Source organism: Alligator mississippiensis, chromosome 5 (genome assembly GCF_030867095.1).
Source record: "Alligator mississippiensis isolate rAllMis1 chromosome 5, rAllMis1, whole genome shotgun sequence".
NCBI lineage: Eukaryota > Metazoa > Chordata > Crocodylia > Alligatoridae > Alligator > Alligator mississippiensis.
This window is the reverse complement of record NC_081828.1, coordinates 38,269,251-38,285,739: the sequence shown is the minus strand read 5'-3', so window position 1 is coordinate 38,285,739 and position 16,489 is coordinate 38,269,251. Positions and strand designations below refer to the sequence as shown.

At 43.6% G+C, this 16,489-nt stretch overlaps 1 protein-coding gene across 3 annotated transcripts in view; it reads left to right on the top strand.

Moving 5' to 3' along the window:
- Positions 1-15,910, top strand: part of DPH5 (diphthamide biosynthesis 5) — a 41,623-nt gene extending 25,713 nt beyond the window's left edge. For all 3 annotated transcript variants that reach the window (XM_059728084.1, XM_006273722.4, XM_014599673.3), the window contains 4 exons: positions 10,351-10,471; positions 12,616-12,655; positions 13,393-13,496; positions 15,661-15,910. In XM_059728084.1, the coding sequence (XP_059584067.1) occupies positions 10,351-10,471; positions 12,616-12,655; positions 13,393-13,496; positions 15,661-15,884 (489 nt within the window). In that variant the 3' untranslated portion in view covers positions 15,885-15,910. The remainder of the gene's footprint in view (positions 1-10,350; positions 10,472-12,615; positions 12,656-13,392; positions 13,497-15,660) is intronic.
- The last annotated feature ends 579 nt before the right edge of the window (positions 15,911-16,489 follow it).

Sequence of the window (16,489 nt, the reverse complement as noted above, 5' to 3'; positions counted from 1 at the left end):
TATTTGTTCTGGTAATTAACCACCACACTGCCTAAAAGTATCTCATGCTTTGGACCAGTAGCACTCAAATTCTAGCCCATGGACCACATCTGGCTTACAGAGCCATGTCATTCAGTCTGTGGGGCTCTCCAGGGGTCCAGAAATTTGGTGGCAGGGGAGCTGTGGCAATTAACACTGCTACTGCTCCCCCACTGCCAAATTTCCGAGCCCTGTGAGCCTCGGAGGAAAGGCAGCAAGAGGGCACAGCAGCCCCCCTGGCTCTCCAGGGACCTAGCAGACCTCCTGAGGCTAAAAAGAAAGGCCTACAAAGGATGGAGGATGGGAGTCACCTCCAAGGAGGATTATTCTGCACTGGTCCGGTCTTGTAGGGAGCAGACCAGGAAAGCCAAGGCTGCAACTGAACTCCAACTAGCTTTGAGCATCAAGGACAATAAAAAGTCCTTTTTCAGATATGTGGGGAGCCGGAGGAAAAGCAGGGGCAACGTTGGACCCCTGCTGAACCAGATGGAGCAACTGACAACTGACGCCCAGGAAAAAGCCAACCTATTATATAGGTACTTTGCGTAGGTCTTTCATCAGTCCCATGGGATGCCCATGCCCGCTACGGGACAGGGAGGTCCAGGTGAGGGTGATTCCCCTGCCCTCCATTGATGCTGACTTCATGAAGGAACATCTTGAGAAGCTGGATACCTTCAAGTCAGCCGGCCCTGACAATCTTCACCCCAGGGTACTCAAGGAGCTGGCGAGCATCATAGCCCAGCCTCTAGCACGGATCTTTGAAAACTCTTGGCGCTCTGGTGTAGTGCCCGAAGACTGGAAGAAGGCCAGTGTGGTGCCTATCTTCAAGAAAGGGAGGAAAGTGGATCCAGCTAACTATAGGCCCATTAGCCTGACTTCTATCCCAGGGAAGATCTTAGAAAAGTTTATTAAAGAGGCCATCCTTAATGGACTGGCCGACGCTAACATCTTAAGGGATAGCCAGCACAGGTTTGTTGTGGGTAGGTCTTGCTTGACCAATCTCATTTCCTTCTACGACCAGGTGACCTATCACCTGGACGAGGGAGAAGAGATTGATGTCATATATCTTGACTTCAGAAAAGCCTTTGATTTGGTTTCCCATGATCGCCTCTTGGAGAAACTGGCCAGTTGTCGCCTTGGGTCCTCCACGATCCACTGGCTGGAAAATTGGCTCCGGGGTCGGACCCAGAGGGTAGTAATTGATGGAAGTCACTCATTGTGGTGTCCTGTGACCAGTGGGGTCCCCCAAAGCTCTGTCCTTGGACCCATACTGTTCAATATCTTCATTAATGATGTGGACACTGGAGTCAGAAATGGACTGGCCAAGTTCGCCGATGACACCAAACTTTGGGGCAAAGCATCCACACCAGAAGACAGGCGGGTGATCCAGGCTGACCTGGACAGGCTCAGCAAGTGGGAGGACGAGAATCTGATGGTGTTCAACACCGATAAATGCAAGGTTCTCCACCTTGGGAAGAAAAACCCACAGCATCCTTATAGGCTCGGCAGTGCTATGTTGGCTAGCACTAAGGAAGAAAGAGACTTGGGGGTCATCATTGACCACAAGATGAACATGAGCCTGCAGTGTGATGCTGCGGCTAGTAAAGCGACCAAAACGCTGGCTTGCATCCATAGATGCTTCTCAAGCAAATCCCGGGACATCATTCTCCCCTTGTACTAGGCCTTAGTGAGGCCGCAGCTGGAGTACTGCATCCAGTTTTGGGCTCCACAATTCAAAAAGGATGTAGAGAAGCTTGAGAGAGTCCAGAGAAGAGCCACGCGCATGATCAGAGGTCAGGGAAGCAGACCCTACGATGACAGGCTGAGAGTCCTGGGGCTCTTTAGCCTGGAAAAGTGCAGGCTCAGGGGTGATCTGATGGCCACCTATAAGTTTATCAGGGGTGACCACCAGTATCTGGGGGAATGTTTGTTCACCAGAGCGCCCCAAGGGATGACGACTAGGTTGAATGGTCATAAACTATGACAAGACCGTTTCAGGCTGGACAAAAGGAAGAATTTCTTTACTGTCCGAGCCCCCAAGGTCTGGAACAGCCTGCCACCGGAGGTGGTTCAAGCGCCTACATTGAACACCTTCAAGAGCAAACTGGATGCTTATCTTGCTGGGATCCTATGACCCCAGCTGACTTCCTGCCCTTTGGGCAGGGGGCTGGACTCGATGATCTTCTGAGGTCCCTTCCAGCCCTAATGTCTATGAAAATCTATGAAATCTGTGAAATCTATGAAGTGACTTGGCCACGTGTGGGATTGGGGCTGTGAGTGTGATCTGGTATAGAGGCTGGTTCTAGCATGTAGGGTTAGCCCTGTGCACTAGATCAAGCCCCAGGTGGGTCAGCTCCATGCACCAGATTGGGCCTATGGACTGGATTCAGTCCATAAACTGACCCTGTGCCACTAATCTGCCCTACAGGGCCAGTCTGAACCACTGGTGCTCAACTCCTAGGCTGCAGGGCTATCATTCAACTACAGGGTTCTCCATAGGCCTGGAAATTTGGAAGCAGGGCAATGGTGGCATCAATTACTGTGGCTTCCAGATCTGTGGTAGTTCATGCTGTCACTGCTCCCTTGGCCCTGTTGGCAGATTTCCAGATCTGTGGGGAGCCCATTGAGTTGGATGGCACAGCCCAGTGAATGGGGCCAGGCTGGTGTGCAGGCCTGCTCCACATCTGGATCCAGCACGTAGAGTTAGGCCAGTGTGCTTGATTGCACCCATGCACTGACCCTGCGTACTGACCTTGTGCAGGATCCAGGCTGTGAACTGACCAGCCCATGGGATCCAGCCCATAGACTGGCTCCTCAGCACTAATCCAGCCCATGGAGCCAAAAGGTTGAGCACCACTGGTCTGGACCAGTATAGGCCAGTTTGATATAATTTAAACCAATTTAAATAAGGAGTAACTTATTTGAAGATTTGAGTAAACAGCAATGTGAATCCACTAAACTGAAGGCAAGTTAGAGGTGCATCTTATAGACAACTGAAGCAGAGATGCACAAGCTTTCATGAGCTCCTGAGCTGTGGCTCACTAAAGTTATACCTCTGCCTTGCTTTCTGCCTGACTTCAGACTAATAGGACAAACTATCTCTGTCCACTAACCTGAGATTACGATCTAGCCTGTTCTCTCACCTCATGTACTTTTCTTCGCCTTTGCAATTTTGTTAGTACTTGACCTAAGTACTAATAAACGGTATTTTTTTTTACTAGAGGTGCACTGATACATTGGTCCGCTATCAGATCGGTACCGATATAAAGAAAACTGGCTGTATCGGATATCGTCTAATGGGGCCGATAATTTGGCCGATAAATGCCTGTGTTGTGCACAGCTGCAGTACAGCACACAGGCAGCAAGGAGCAGAGCCTGGCAGCTTGGAGAGCTGCCTCCAGCTGGTAAATCCGGTATGGTGGAAGGAGAGGGGAGGGGATGGGGGAGGGAAGGGGTGTGGGGGGAACAGATCAACGCCCCCTGTGGTGTGGGAAGGGGCAGGAGGGTTGGGTGGGGTGGGTGCGGGACAAAGCTGCGGCTTATGGGGGGGGGGGGGGGAGATGGCTCCCGCCACTGCTTGCACCCTGGGAGGTCACAGGGGGGCATGTGCCCCTTGGATCTGTGCGAGGTGGGGCAGGCTGCGTGGGGCTCTTCTAGGCAGGGGCTGGGCTTGGAGTGGGCGCTGGCAGCTCTGAGGATGCTGTATCCATCCCAAATGTTGCCGCCCCTCTGCTCCCAGTTGCGCTGCTGCCAGCTTCCTGACGCAGCTTTGGGTCTTCCCAGCACGTAGGTGGAGGCGGGGCGTTGAGCCGGGGCTGTGGCTGGTGGTGGCGGCACTGGGAGCAGAGTGGGGATGAAATTTGGGGTGGATTCAGCATCCTTCCAGGGCCACCGGCACCTGCTCTGAGCCCAGCCCCCACTGAGAAGAGCCCCAGACAGCCCTGGCTACAGCCCAGCCTGCCCCACCCCGTGCAGATCCAGGGAGCACTCCCCCTCCCCCCCGTGCTCACCGGGGGTGAAAGCAGTGGCAGGACTCACCTTCCCACGCCCCCACGAGCCACGGCTCCGGCCTTCCCCCTTCCCCTAACTGCGTAGGCAGCACTTGTTCCTGCTCCAGCCCCTGCCCCCTCCCTTACCACGGGTGCATTGATCTGCCCCCCACCACACCCCTTCCTTCCCCGCTCCCTTTCAACCACACCAGACTTACCAGCTGGAGGCAGCTGTATCGGAAATCAGATTGGTATCAGCCAATACGCCTCCTTAAATATTGGCTATTGGTATTGGCCCCAAAAATCTCTATCAGTGCACCCCTGTTTTTTATATATTAATAGTGTTTAAAATAGCATAATAATTATCTATAGGATCCTTAATAACAAAAGAGAGAGAAAAACAGCCATCTTTTTGTATTTAAATGAAACAGAAAGCATTGCATGTAGTTGTAGTTAATGATGAGATCAAGGAGTGAAGAGTGAAAAGAATGGACCCTTCTGTTTGCAGTGCTTTTGTTACATTTCTGCAGAAGCAGCCAGCATGGTCTATGGTAGGGGTTGTCAACTGGGGGTACGTTGAAAGGTCCCAAAGGGTACGCAGGGGCAGGTGGGGACAGAGCACTGCCACCCCGTGCCGCTGCCTCACAGGTGCAGGGCCAGGGTGGGGTGAGAGCAGGGCTACATAGATCCTGCCCTGCTGCTGCTCCACCACACACCATGCCCCTGCTCCAGGTCCAGCTGCTCGCCACCCTCCCTCGCACTGCTCAGCATCCAGCCACTTGCCACCCTTCCCTCCCCCCCCCCCCCCCAACTGCTCGGTATCCAGCCACTCACCACCTTCCCCCTCCTGCTCGGCGTCCGGCCACTCGCCACCCTCCCCTTCCCACCCCTTGGGTACACTTATTAAAAAGTGTTGAAAACCTCTGCTCTGTGGCACTGGAGTATGAGTCAGGGGACCTGACATCTTCCCTTCCTAGTTCTTACTACTTTTGTATCACACAAAAATAATCCATCTTGAAGCTTTGGTTAAAATATATACAAGTCCCTTGAATTTTTCACGTGTCTTAAGGCTGGCTTCTTTAGAGGCCACTTTTGAAAACTTCCATCTAAGTTTCCTTAAACCGAAGAGAGGAACAAGAAATTTTTGCATTTTCAAAGGCCTCTATTCACTGGGCCCAACATAAAGCCTTTTCTGTTTGAAGTTCAGGGTCTGTTGTGTAGGAGTGTCAGACAGGTATCCAACATTTCATGTTTAATGCGAGTGCCACTTGGGATGTTGGATCTTGCACAAAATGCACACCGCCCAGCCTTATGGCAATTTGCTTAATGAAGTAAACAGAAATATCAAGATAGCTCTGAAATTCATTTGTTCATTCCCTCGGGAGATAGCGTTGTGTAATCACTGTGTGATATGATTGGTTCACTGGAGATCTACAGAGTTGTTCACAGTCTATTGAGCATCTACTTAAAACAAGATTAAACATGAAGTTTAATCTTTACTTGTTTTATTCTGTACAAAATACCCCTTGATTATTGTAAGTGTTTTATGCCTGTTTCAACAATATTAAGATTTAAATTTGGGTTTCTAGGACTTGATGCAGAGTCCATTTGAATCAATGGAAAGACTCTCACTGACATCAATGAGCCATTTGGATCAAGTCTGTAGTTGCTAGCTCACTTTGTTGGCTATGTAAAGACAGAAGACGGGGTAGATAAGCACCTTTGTAGGCTAACTAAATGAGAGAGAGAGAGAGAGATTCAAAATTTTTAAGTGCTTTTAATTTGTAATGTTTCAGTAGTGTACAAATGTACAACTGCCCTCCAAGCAAAGCACTACTGTGAAGCACTTCAGAGTTATTTCTGTTTCACTCAGGTAATTTTTATACGGTTCAGGCTGATTTGTAGCTCTAGAACGCTGTTATGTATCCCTCAATTTTTATAACTCTATAGATGCTGTGTCTGTCCATTTCCTTATATCAGGCTGAAGTCTGTGACAGATGGATCCTCTATGAAGATGCTAATCATTTTAAAAATACCTTTTGCCTCCTAATAATTTTTTGTGATCTTGTTGCTCTGTTTTGGATTGCAAGAGGCAGAGTACAAGAGACTCGTATCTGTCAGAATCTTTTAGCAAGAAAATGGCATATATCTCCAGTGTATAGGGAAAGGAGGTTAAAATGTTAATCTTAATTATATTCTGCAAGTTCACAAATGATATTTTAAATGAATGCGTTTGTTCTGACACAAGAACAGAGTCCAAGTATGTACAGACCTATAATGTGTGCAAAAACTCAGTTATGTGGGAGAAAAAATTATGCCTGTGAAAAAACAGTTTCTTGGGTCTATGCTGCCTTTATTTAATAAGGTACTCAGTTTAACACATTACTGTTTCAGTCATACAAAATTGTCATATAGTAGTGAATTGCAGTGGGTGCCTTTTTTTTTGTTTTCTCCTTCATTTCCCAAAAGGAATGTTCTATCTTGTGACAGCCAAAAAATAATGCTTAAAAAAAAGTTTCTTTTTGTTAATCAAATTCATACAATGATAAGTAGGATGAACATTTATGCCCCATCAATGAAGCATTGCAGCTTGCGGCTCTGGAGGCAATATCTATGATATCTACTGAAAACACAGGTGTAAGTTATGAAAGGTATAGAAACAGTAGTGTAAATTTTAGTGCTGAAAATTGTTTCATTTGGTCATCAGAACTCATTAAAAGCATTCAAAAGTATTTTACAATTAAATGTACAGTATTCCCTCATCCAAGATGCACATATGTCAGACCCTCATCTTTAAATGAAAGATACATGCTGTAACAGTATGTAAAAGGCATCCAGAGAGTTAGCACAGTTTGGGGAGTGGTATTGAATTATTTTGGTTTGCAAGAGATGGAAAAAATCTCTACCACAGAAATTGGTAAACCATTGCTGTGGGAAACGTGTGATTACTCAAGGGAAATATTAGACTGCTGTACCCTATTGCACACTCACAGCAGAGAGGAATGGTGGACCACAAAGCAGTCAGCAGATAGTTAAGTGTAAGATGAGTTGATCATTTCCATTGAGTTCATAGGAGGGTGATGTCCCTGTTGCAGCTGCCATAATCAAATCACAATCTGGTCTCTAATCAATCCTTCCCTTTGTTCTCTGGTAGAGAGAAAAAAGTTTTTCTCTATCCAGTGTTCCTCCCCTTAAGTATGTTCAAATTTAGGTCAGACCTTCTGAAATTAAGACCACTCATTCTGGAGTAAGAAGTGATCTACTGTTTTCATACGGGAACCAGCCTGTCTTTATTATGGACCTTTCAGCACCTTTGGAAATGGCTGACACTGCTACAGCAAAGCCTTGAGGACACTGCTAGATTGTCTGGAATGGCTCTTTGGTGATCTCAAAGATATATATATAGGGAAGATAGCTAGTGTTGGTGGATAAGTAATCATCCTCCCTGAGAGGTCTGGTAGCCTAGATATATGGATGGTGCTCATCTTGTCAATGTCATTTGTAATGAAGGAGGGTGATTGGTAGAGTGACGGTATACAGGTGCGTGGTATATGTCTCTTCCCCTGTTAAGTCTGATGGTCCAATCTTCTCCTTATACCTTTTATAACTAAGAAATGGTGCTCCAAGCAAAGAGAGTCACAGATGTGGCAGAGGGGTTGAGATTAGTTATCAGTGTGTGGGTGGTTCACAGTACAGACATGGGGAATTACATTTTAGCAGAAAAAGCTGATCTGATTCCAGTACAGAAAAGCTCTTAAAAACAAAAGCAAGGGCACCCTTCAAACTAATTGACCATTGTTTCAACAGTTTTTATTTTTGTTTTGTTACCAAATGGAGAAAGGGGGCAGCTCATTAAGTATAACTGTATGAAGTTGGCTTTAGATCTGTTTTCTTCCTAGAGGGTGGACCTGAAATATTTTAAGTTGTATCATTTTCCCTTGGTATGAGCCTTTATTTAGGTTCCTGACAATCTTTATCTTGCAAGCTGTAAAATAGGGGCTCTCTCTGTGTTATCTAATTTAAATGAGGAAACTGTTTTGTGTAATATTCTAACAATTCTGTGAAAACACTATCTCTATCAGCATGAATGTGTTAAGCCAAGACAGGAGAGTTCTAGAAATGTTCTTTTTTACTTGAATTCATCAGGACAGTGTGAGCTGAAACACAGGCCCAGTTCTCCAGTGCCCTCTGGCTGCTTTATGCTGCTTTGCCAGTGTAAAAGAGCTGAATCCATAACTTACATGGCCATAGGAAGGTAGTCCTGTCTGAAGAAATCTCCAGGTGACACAAAGCCCTCACAACTGCTTCTCTGCATGATTTAAAGTAGGGGTGTTATACAGACAGCTCACAGACTGGATCCAGCCCCTGGAGCTGTTCCATCTGATCCACCAGACTGTCAGCATGGCTATGGGGAGTAGCCTGCCAGAAGTCTGGGGCTTGAGGGCCCCAGTGGATGTGGCAATCAATAGCAAAAGGGCAAGTGAGGGCTGACACAGCTCTGGTAGCCCTCTAGCCACTTTGCCCATCCACACTGCTGCAGCCCCACCTCCCTAACTCTTAGCTTCTGCCATGTGCCCCATGCCAGAGCTGGAGCTGCCACCATGACACAGGGCATGTAGTGCAGCAGCTCTGGCTCTGGTTCTGGCACAGGACAGGTGGTATTGGCGATGGCAGCTTTGGCTTTGGCACAGGGCATGTACCAGGGGCTAGAGCTGCCACTGTGCGCCCCAACTTGAAGCCAGAGCTGCTGCCATAACTTTCTTGTGTCTTGGACTGGATACGGCCTGCAAGGAGCCCCACAGTCCAGATCTGCCTGAGGGCACAAGGTGCGTTTGACACCCCTGGTTTAAAGTATGAGGAGTGAAGAGAGGAATGCAGTTCTTTCTTAGTAGAAGCAGATGGGGACTCCTCCTTCTGTACCAGGCTTGAAGAATAGATTCTTCTCTCTATCTTACCTCTCCTCCTGTTTTGGCCTACTGCTTCTCTGCTACCTCAGGACTTGTACCTAAGGGGAGGCATCTGAGGCATAGGGGAAAAGTGGGGTTGGGACTGGGACATCTCTATACCACAGCAATCCGTGACTGCTGGACCAGGACCAACCAGCCCCAGTATCAGGGAGTTGCAGAACCATTTGTTGCCAGACCTGAGACTTGCCCTGAGCACAAAATAGCTAGATGAGAGCATTTAACATGTGCTGCTACCTCTGAATGATGTAGGATACTGTTAATTTCACCTTCCTATATCAGCAGCAGTGAAGATTTTCAGGCCAAATTCTGACTTAAGTTACTTCTTACATAAATTCCCATTTTACTTAAGTTCTCCTGAAACACATCTGCAAGGACATTACTTCAAAATTTTCCACTTGTCATTGTCACTGTAAAAATTGAGCTGATATCAGAGTTTACTGGGAGTCAGATGAAGCCGGTGGGGATAGATGGCACTGTATTGAATTGTAACGTGCTTTTCAGTTGTACTTACGTATCAAAAGAGCTGTTGCATGCACATGCATGCACAATATCCGTCCATATCCCAGTGTTCAAATTTTCATACCACTTGTTTCTCTAGAATGTTAGGTTCCTTTGCATGACCAACCCTCATTTCAGTTCAGTTCTCAGCACTGTTTTTGTATAAATATCACTGGAGCAATAGCCCTTAGGCTTCAGAAAAATTGTACTGGACTTACAGTTGGGAGCTGCCTATGTAAGTCCTTTTTTCCTTAAGAAATAAAACAACTTGACACTTGCAATTCTGTCCTTAGGAGCTCAACACACCAGTTGTAACTGAAGCAAAAGTCCCCTTGACTTAACTGGGGACTTTTGCCTTTGTTAGGATTGTAAATGGAGGCCCTTTTAAGGGTAGAAGACAGATTGAAAATTGAATAATGGTGACCAGAATAAGGAGATGAATTCAAACCTTAGGAGGCAGAGAATGATAAATGAGGATAACATACATCACTGTTTGAGGGTGAAGGAGCTAGCAAGCTGCCTGTTCTGTATTAGAGAGAAGAGTCACTAATTCCAGGCTTTGATAAAAATAAAAAATGAAGACATAGGCAAGCATGAAAGCATTCCAAGGAATGCAGAGAGTTGCTATGTGGAAAAGGGAGGACAAGATACCTTTGTAAAAAGTTGTTTTCATGTATTCCTTCTTGCATATGCAGCAACCCCTTTTGTATAGAAGGGGAACTCTTATACAAGGCAATGATGTCTGCTCTATAAGCTGCCTCCTTAACCAGCATCAGGACTTTTCTTGCTATCTTTATTTTGTGAAACTTTCCTTTATTCAATTATAGGAACTTCTTTGTCTTCATTTAATTTCTCCTGTTTGCTTGCATTTTTTATAGTTGTACAATTTTGGAGAAACAGTGTCTGTAGTTTTCTGGACAGATACATGGAAACCAGAAAGCTTTTTTGACAAAATCGGAAAGAACTGGCAGAATGGAATGCACACACTATGCTTACTTGGTAAGTGACATTTGTTGCAATGTTGCTGCCACATTGTATGCACCCAGATTCAGGAATTAGTATAGGGGAATCAAGGAGGTCCAAAGGAACTAGACTTCTACAGAATTCAACAAGGAGCAGATTTCTATATGTTGCTAGATGTAGCATGGGATTAAAGAAAAATATCTCCACCGTGGGATGCAAATCATCTTGCAGTAATTACCATGTCTCATGTGATTGTGTTTTTTATTCTAGATTTTAATGGACTTGACCTTGGAGGAGACAAGCCCTGTAAATAGTCAAAATTCCATTGTTTTCTAGTATAATTTTTCCAATGTGACAGGCTCACCTTGTGTAAAATAGCACTGGAAAGCAAAGATTTTAAATTGATTTGTTTAATTTAACATCAACTCTTCCAATATTTTCATCTTTGTTTACTGCCTCCTCTGATCCAAGGTTTATAACTCTTTACTGCAAGTACATAGCTGTATGTCTAACTTTGCTTACATGACTAGCCCTGCTGAAGTTAATAGAACAATCCATGTGCACTAAAGAGCATGCAGGATTGGGCCCTTATGTCAAGACTCCAGATATAAAGGCTCAAATAGTCTCTGAAAGAATTTCTCTGCATCTTTTAGTCTCACCAGGGAGTTGGCATATAACAAATCAATAATATTTTAAGTAAATCATGCACAGTATTCTGTGGTAGCTGGAAGAACCCTGCTCTGGAATCCATTGAAACACATTAGCATCAATATACAGCAGTGGAAGTTGCTTCTTTTTGGAGTTCGTAAAATGAGAGGTTGGTAACTTGTTTTAAAGAGAGATAAACTTCACTTTCAGATGGGATATAAATTGCTCTTATTATTACGTTACACAGAATTAAATTTCAAAAATGAGAAAAAATAGCTTACTTGCTGTATACTTGTTAGCTTTTTTGTAAAGTCATTTCCCTTTTTGTGTTTACTTAACTCAGCAAAAGGAAAGGCAAACTGCTTAACACACAGGAAAATTTAATTGTGAATCTGAAAGATCTGTGGGGGATTCAAGGCAGTTGTGATACTTGACTTTAATTTTATCTCAATTTGAAAATTGCCACATTTAAAATTATTTGTTTCTTTAATGCCACTTATGGTCTTCATTTTGATCGGCCAGTTAAATTTCAGATTTAAGTGAATATATTTTACACATGAGTGAAAGCAAATTATAGAAATGGTGCTAAACTTTCTAAATCCAGAAGTGTATAATTGTTGGTTTGTAATCAATTTATGATAAATGCTGTGCCTGTAATTTGAACAACTTTGTATTTTAAAACAAGATCTGCACACACACACTTTCCGCAAAGTTATCTTGCTTTCGATGCCATTACCCAAATAATGTCATCTTTTGTTGAGATTGAAAATGTACCACAACTTGTTCTTTGGCAGTGTTCTTTAGACTTTAGCCAAATCAGTGTATGATCGTACAAGCGAAACATTCTTCTGTTCTGTACATAATTTTCACTGCTGCGTAGTGTAGCATGTGAAAGCTGTTAGAAAGAGGTTGTAGAACCGAAAAGTTTCATAACATTTCAGTTGCTATGTACTAAAAAAAAAAATTGGTTTCCAGGATTTGATTGGATTTAACCGCTAACCTGAGCTTTGTCCTTTTAGGATGGTAAGAAAAATTACTATAGTTCAGTCCTGTTTTACCTTCGGACCATTAAGGTCCAGCTGGACCTAGAATCTGTACACAGTGTGTGTAATGCATCTGCTTTGCAGAAGCTTGTAAGATTAGTATTTTGAAGTTTATCATTTCTGCACTTACTCTCCCATTGTAAGTGAATCAGTTATTCTTGTACACAAGTGTACTTTTATGTCACGGCTATCTTTTCTACAGTCCTGAAATTGATGCAATACCTACCTTTAACAATTTCTCCTCTTTTCCTTATAACCATAATTATTCCTGGGTAATAATGTATGAAATCCACAATACAGCTGCATAACTTTTGCCAGTAATCCAAATTTGTAAATCTCACAACACCTAGAATACCTGCATATGAAAATGTTTAAAGAACTTGGTGATTTAAACTACCCACCTGTTACCATTTTAGACAACTGAGAAGTCTTCAATTAAGATGAAGTCTATATCTGTGCCTGTATCTAATGTTACTGTTTTATCCACAGACATTAAAGTAAAGGAGCAAAATCTGGAGAATCTGATGAAGTGAGTTGCCATTTTGAAAATACATATATAGTATACAAAGCATGTTCCTTTTTCCTTTAATATAAGCATTTTTAATATATTGTTTATTGAACTATGTTCACTTGGTTGTATCAGAGATCTGCACCATCTGAACCATCTCCCAATATACCAATATATTGTGACAATGGGAACTGTAAACTATCATTTCTAAACATGCTGTGACTCTGGCCTAGATTCACATTCATAAAGTCTGACAGAATAACTGAGGTTTGTTTGTTTTGGAGCTTCATTGTAACATTTGTTTGAATGAATCCAGAGCTGGCAAACTAGCTGAAAGGCATTTTGTTGGGGAATAAGCAAATAGGTTTCTAGTCTGTGATTTTGTCTGTGTGATGTTTAATAGGGAAACAGTAGAACTTGCCTTTGAAGTGGAATATTTTAGTTCCTCTTTTCAAGTAATTGCATAAGTCTCACTTCAATCTTAAAAGCAAACTCTTGGCCAGACTACGCCCTGCTGCTACACAAGTGTATAGAGAACGTCAGGGATTGTTTTCTGTTGTTGAAATCCAGAACAAGAGCCAGACACTATTTAGGTTGTGTTAGCTGTTGCATGGGTGTCACCCCACTAAAATGTTACATGTGCTTCTGTGTAAGGGATGATGGAATGAAAGAATGACACTAGCCTTGGATTTTGTTGTTTAATGGTGTTTGGCAAGGCGAAGCAAGGCAGCTGTTAAAATTGTTTTCTTTTCCATCAGGGGAAAAAAGATTTATGAACCTCCACGATACATGAGTGTGAACCAAGCTGCAGAACAGCTTCTAGCTATTGTTCAAAAACGGAGGCTCCAAGGAGAAGAACCAGGTACTTATAACGCAGTTGTTATCCACAAGCACTCCAGGCTCCCTACTTTCCAGATTCCATCCTGAATAGTCAGCCTGTACAACGCTGCCCAGTGCCTATTCATTTGAACATTGCTTGACCAACAGCAGAACTAGCCAACCCTACAGTCTAATCACAAGATGCATTTGGCAAAGGCCAAACTGTACTGCAGTTCAGTGAGCACTGATAAATGGGAGTTAGTGGCTCCTGGAGATGTAGCCAAGGCCTTAGTCTGGGAATCCCAGTTACCATTCATCTGGGACCTTTAGGATGAAGCTGTTTGAAAACTTGGAAAGTTTTTTGTTTACCCTGGGCTTTAGAGCATGGCCAAAGGGAAATGTCAGCCTTCAAAATGTCCTAACTCTATCTTGCTAATAACATATTAGGCAACTGCAAACAAACCAACTCAGGCACCTTGGCCCCATAACCGACAGCAAGGTAGAGATCTGTATTTATATAGCATTGCTTTTTTCATTACCTGTTCTGACAACATGATTTTCTTTTGCACTGGTATGAATCCAAATTAACTCTGCTGATTTCAGGCAGTTTGCCTGAGCCTGTGCTGGTGTTACCAAGCAGAACATAGCCTTGGAGTCTTCTGCAGTTTGTGCAGCCAGGCTGGGATTTGAATACCTCAGAAATAGAGTTGGGTATTGAATTTCCCTGTCAGCAGCAGCAAGGCTAAACAAATTGTCATGAATGAATCCACTAAAACTAGGTTTGATTTTTTTTACTTACAAAACTCCATTTTAAGGCATATCACCTGACCTTATTCTCTACTCATTTATACTTCTAAAACCTGGAATTAAAGTAAAGCAAAGTATAAAGATAATCTCCAATACTCTTTGAGCAGCTGGAAGTGTTTCCTGCCTCTGGTTTCTCTAAACCAATAATGGTAGATGCCAGAGAGGGTATTGAATAGGGAACAGATCACTCTAGATCAGGGATGAGCCAAGTCTTGTCTGTGGGCCGGGTCAGGCCTATAGTGGACTCCATTTCCCAGCAGCCCCTGCCCATGTTGCTGAGGTTAATTTCCATGGCAACCCCAGCAGCAGTGGCATAGAGCCAGGGTTTCTGTGGAGACCAGCCCCAGCAGTGCTGGGGTGTGCAGGCAGCTCTGCCCTGATCCAGACAATGCTCACCACTGCTAGATCCCAGCCACAGAGCAGCTCCCCACCCAGCTGCACACCCTGTCAGCGCTGCAGGGGCCAGTCTATGGAAACCCTGACCCCATGCTGTCATAGTGTTGCTGCTGTTGGGGTCTCCATGGAAACCAGCTGCAGTGTAGGCAGGGGCTGCTGGGAAATGGAGTCCTGCCACTAGCTGGATCCACCATTTTGCCCACCTGTTTTAGATCTATCCAGTTCAGTCCTCTCCCTCTAGCACCCACTTCTGCCATTGTTAGAGACAGACTACTGGGCTAGATGGACCATTGGTCTGACCCAGCGTGCCACTTCTTACATCCTTATGTTCACATGTATTGACAGTTCCTGAGTGGCAGCCTCAGAGGAACAAATCCCCTTATATTCAGTTTATCTTTCCATGTGTTTTGTTGGTGGAGTGGCAAAAGCTACTTGTATTTGCTGCACCCCATCTTATTATTAGCATGCTGCTTCATTATAGTACTATTATAGTCTCAGCACTACCATCACAGTTTGCAGTGAACCTCCTGACTTTATTTAGAGTTTTAATTAAAAGTAGGTGCTCAGGAGCAGGGATCCTGGTCTTCTCTGATAAAACAACAAAACAAAACCCCAATTTTCAAATTAAAAGAAGTAACCCCAAATCTATGTTTCTGTGATTAAAATGAACTGCAATATATGTATTTTATTTATATGATTAACATTAATATATGTATATTTATATGAAATATATATAATAGTTCATTTTAATCATGGAAACGTGGATTTGGGGTTACTTCTTTTAATCCGAAAATTGGAGATTTTTTTAATCAGAGAAAATCAGGATCCCTTCTCAGGAGATTGACTAATTCCACAGATATTTGAATCACTATGTTTTTAGTTTTCAGTGTGCATATATTAATCAGTAAATCATGTGGCTTAGTATAATTAATATATGTTCACAAGAAAATAAATGATAAGAGGAATTCTTTACTAGGATGGAAACTTTATTTTCTTTGTTGCAGAAATTACCGAAGATACCATCTGTGTTGGCCTAGCAAGGGTGGGTGCTACAGATCAGAAAATTGCTTCGGGCACATTACAAGAGCTGTCCACAGTGGAACTAGGCGGCCCACTACATTCCATGATCATAACAGGAGCTATGCATCCATTGGAGATAGAAATGCTTAAACTTTTTGCTGTGGATAAATTAAGTTTTGAAAATAAAATGTGTCAAAGGAATACATGAATAAAGGTGCTTTTCCTAGCCCTCTGCATTGTAGCAGTTGTTTGTCCTTAAATTTCTAAATCACTGGTTCTTAATATTTCTAGATTCAAGGCCCTACCTTGGAAAATGCCCCCTCTGAACTTTTACTTGCTAGCCACAGAAAAATGACAGAGCACTTTTTCTGCAAAGAACTCAGAACATCCAAAACAGGGCAGCCTGCTTTAGATGGTAAGAATTCCGATTTGAAATCTCTGGGTTTATCTTGTGAATCGTGTAGGTGTTTGCATATCTAACACAACTGATATTGTGCAGCACCTTGAAAAGGATCATGTGGCACCCTTGGGTGCTGTGGCAACCTGGTTGAGAATCCTTTTTCTAAATTACCTTGTATTAATCGTATGCATAGATAAATGGTATGACATGATGTAGGGGGAGAGGAGGGTTATCAGATGATCTATGGTAATGTTCAGCTATCTACTTTATCTTGCGGTAAGTGGAAGTGAAACAAGTGCTAAACAACAATTCAACTTCTATGAAAAATGCAGTTGAGCAGACACATGGAACAGTTATCAGACATGCTAAGACTCCCTATTTTTTAAACCTTATATTTGAACATTCCTTCTTCA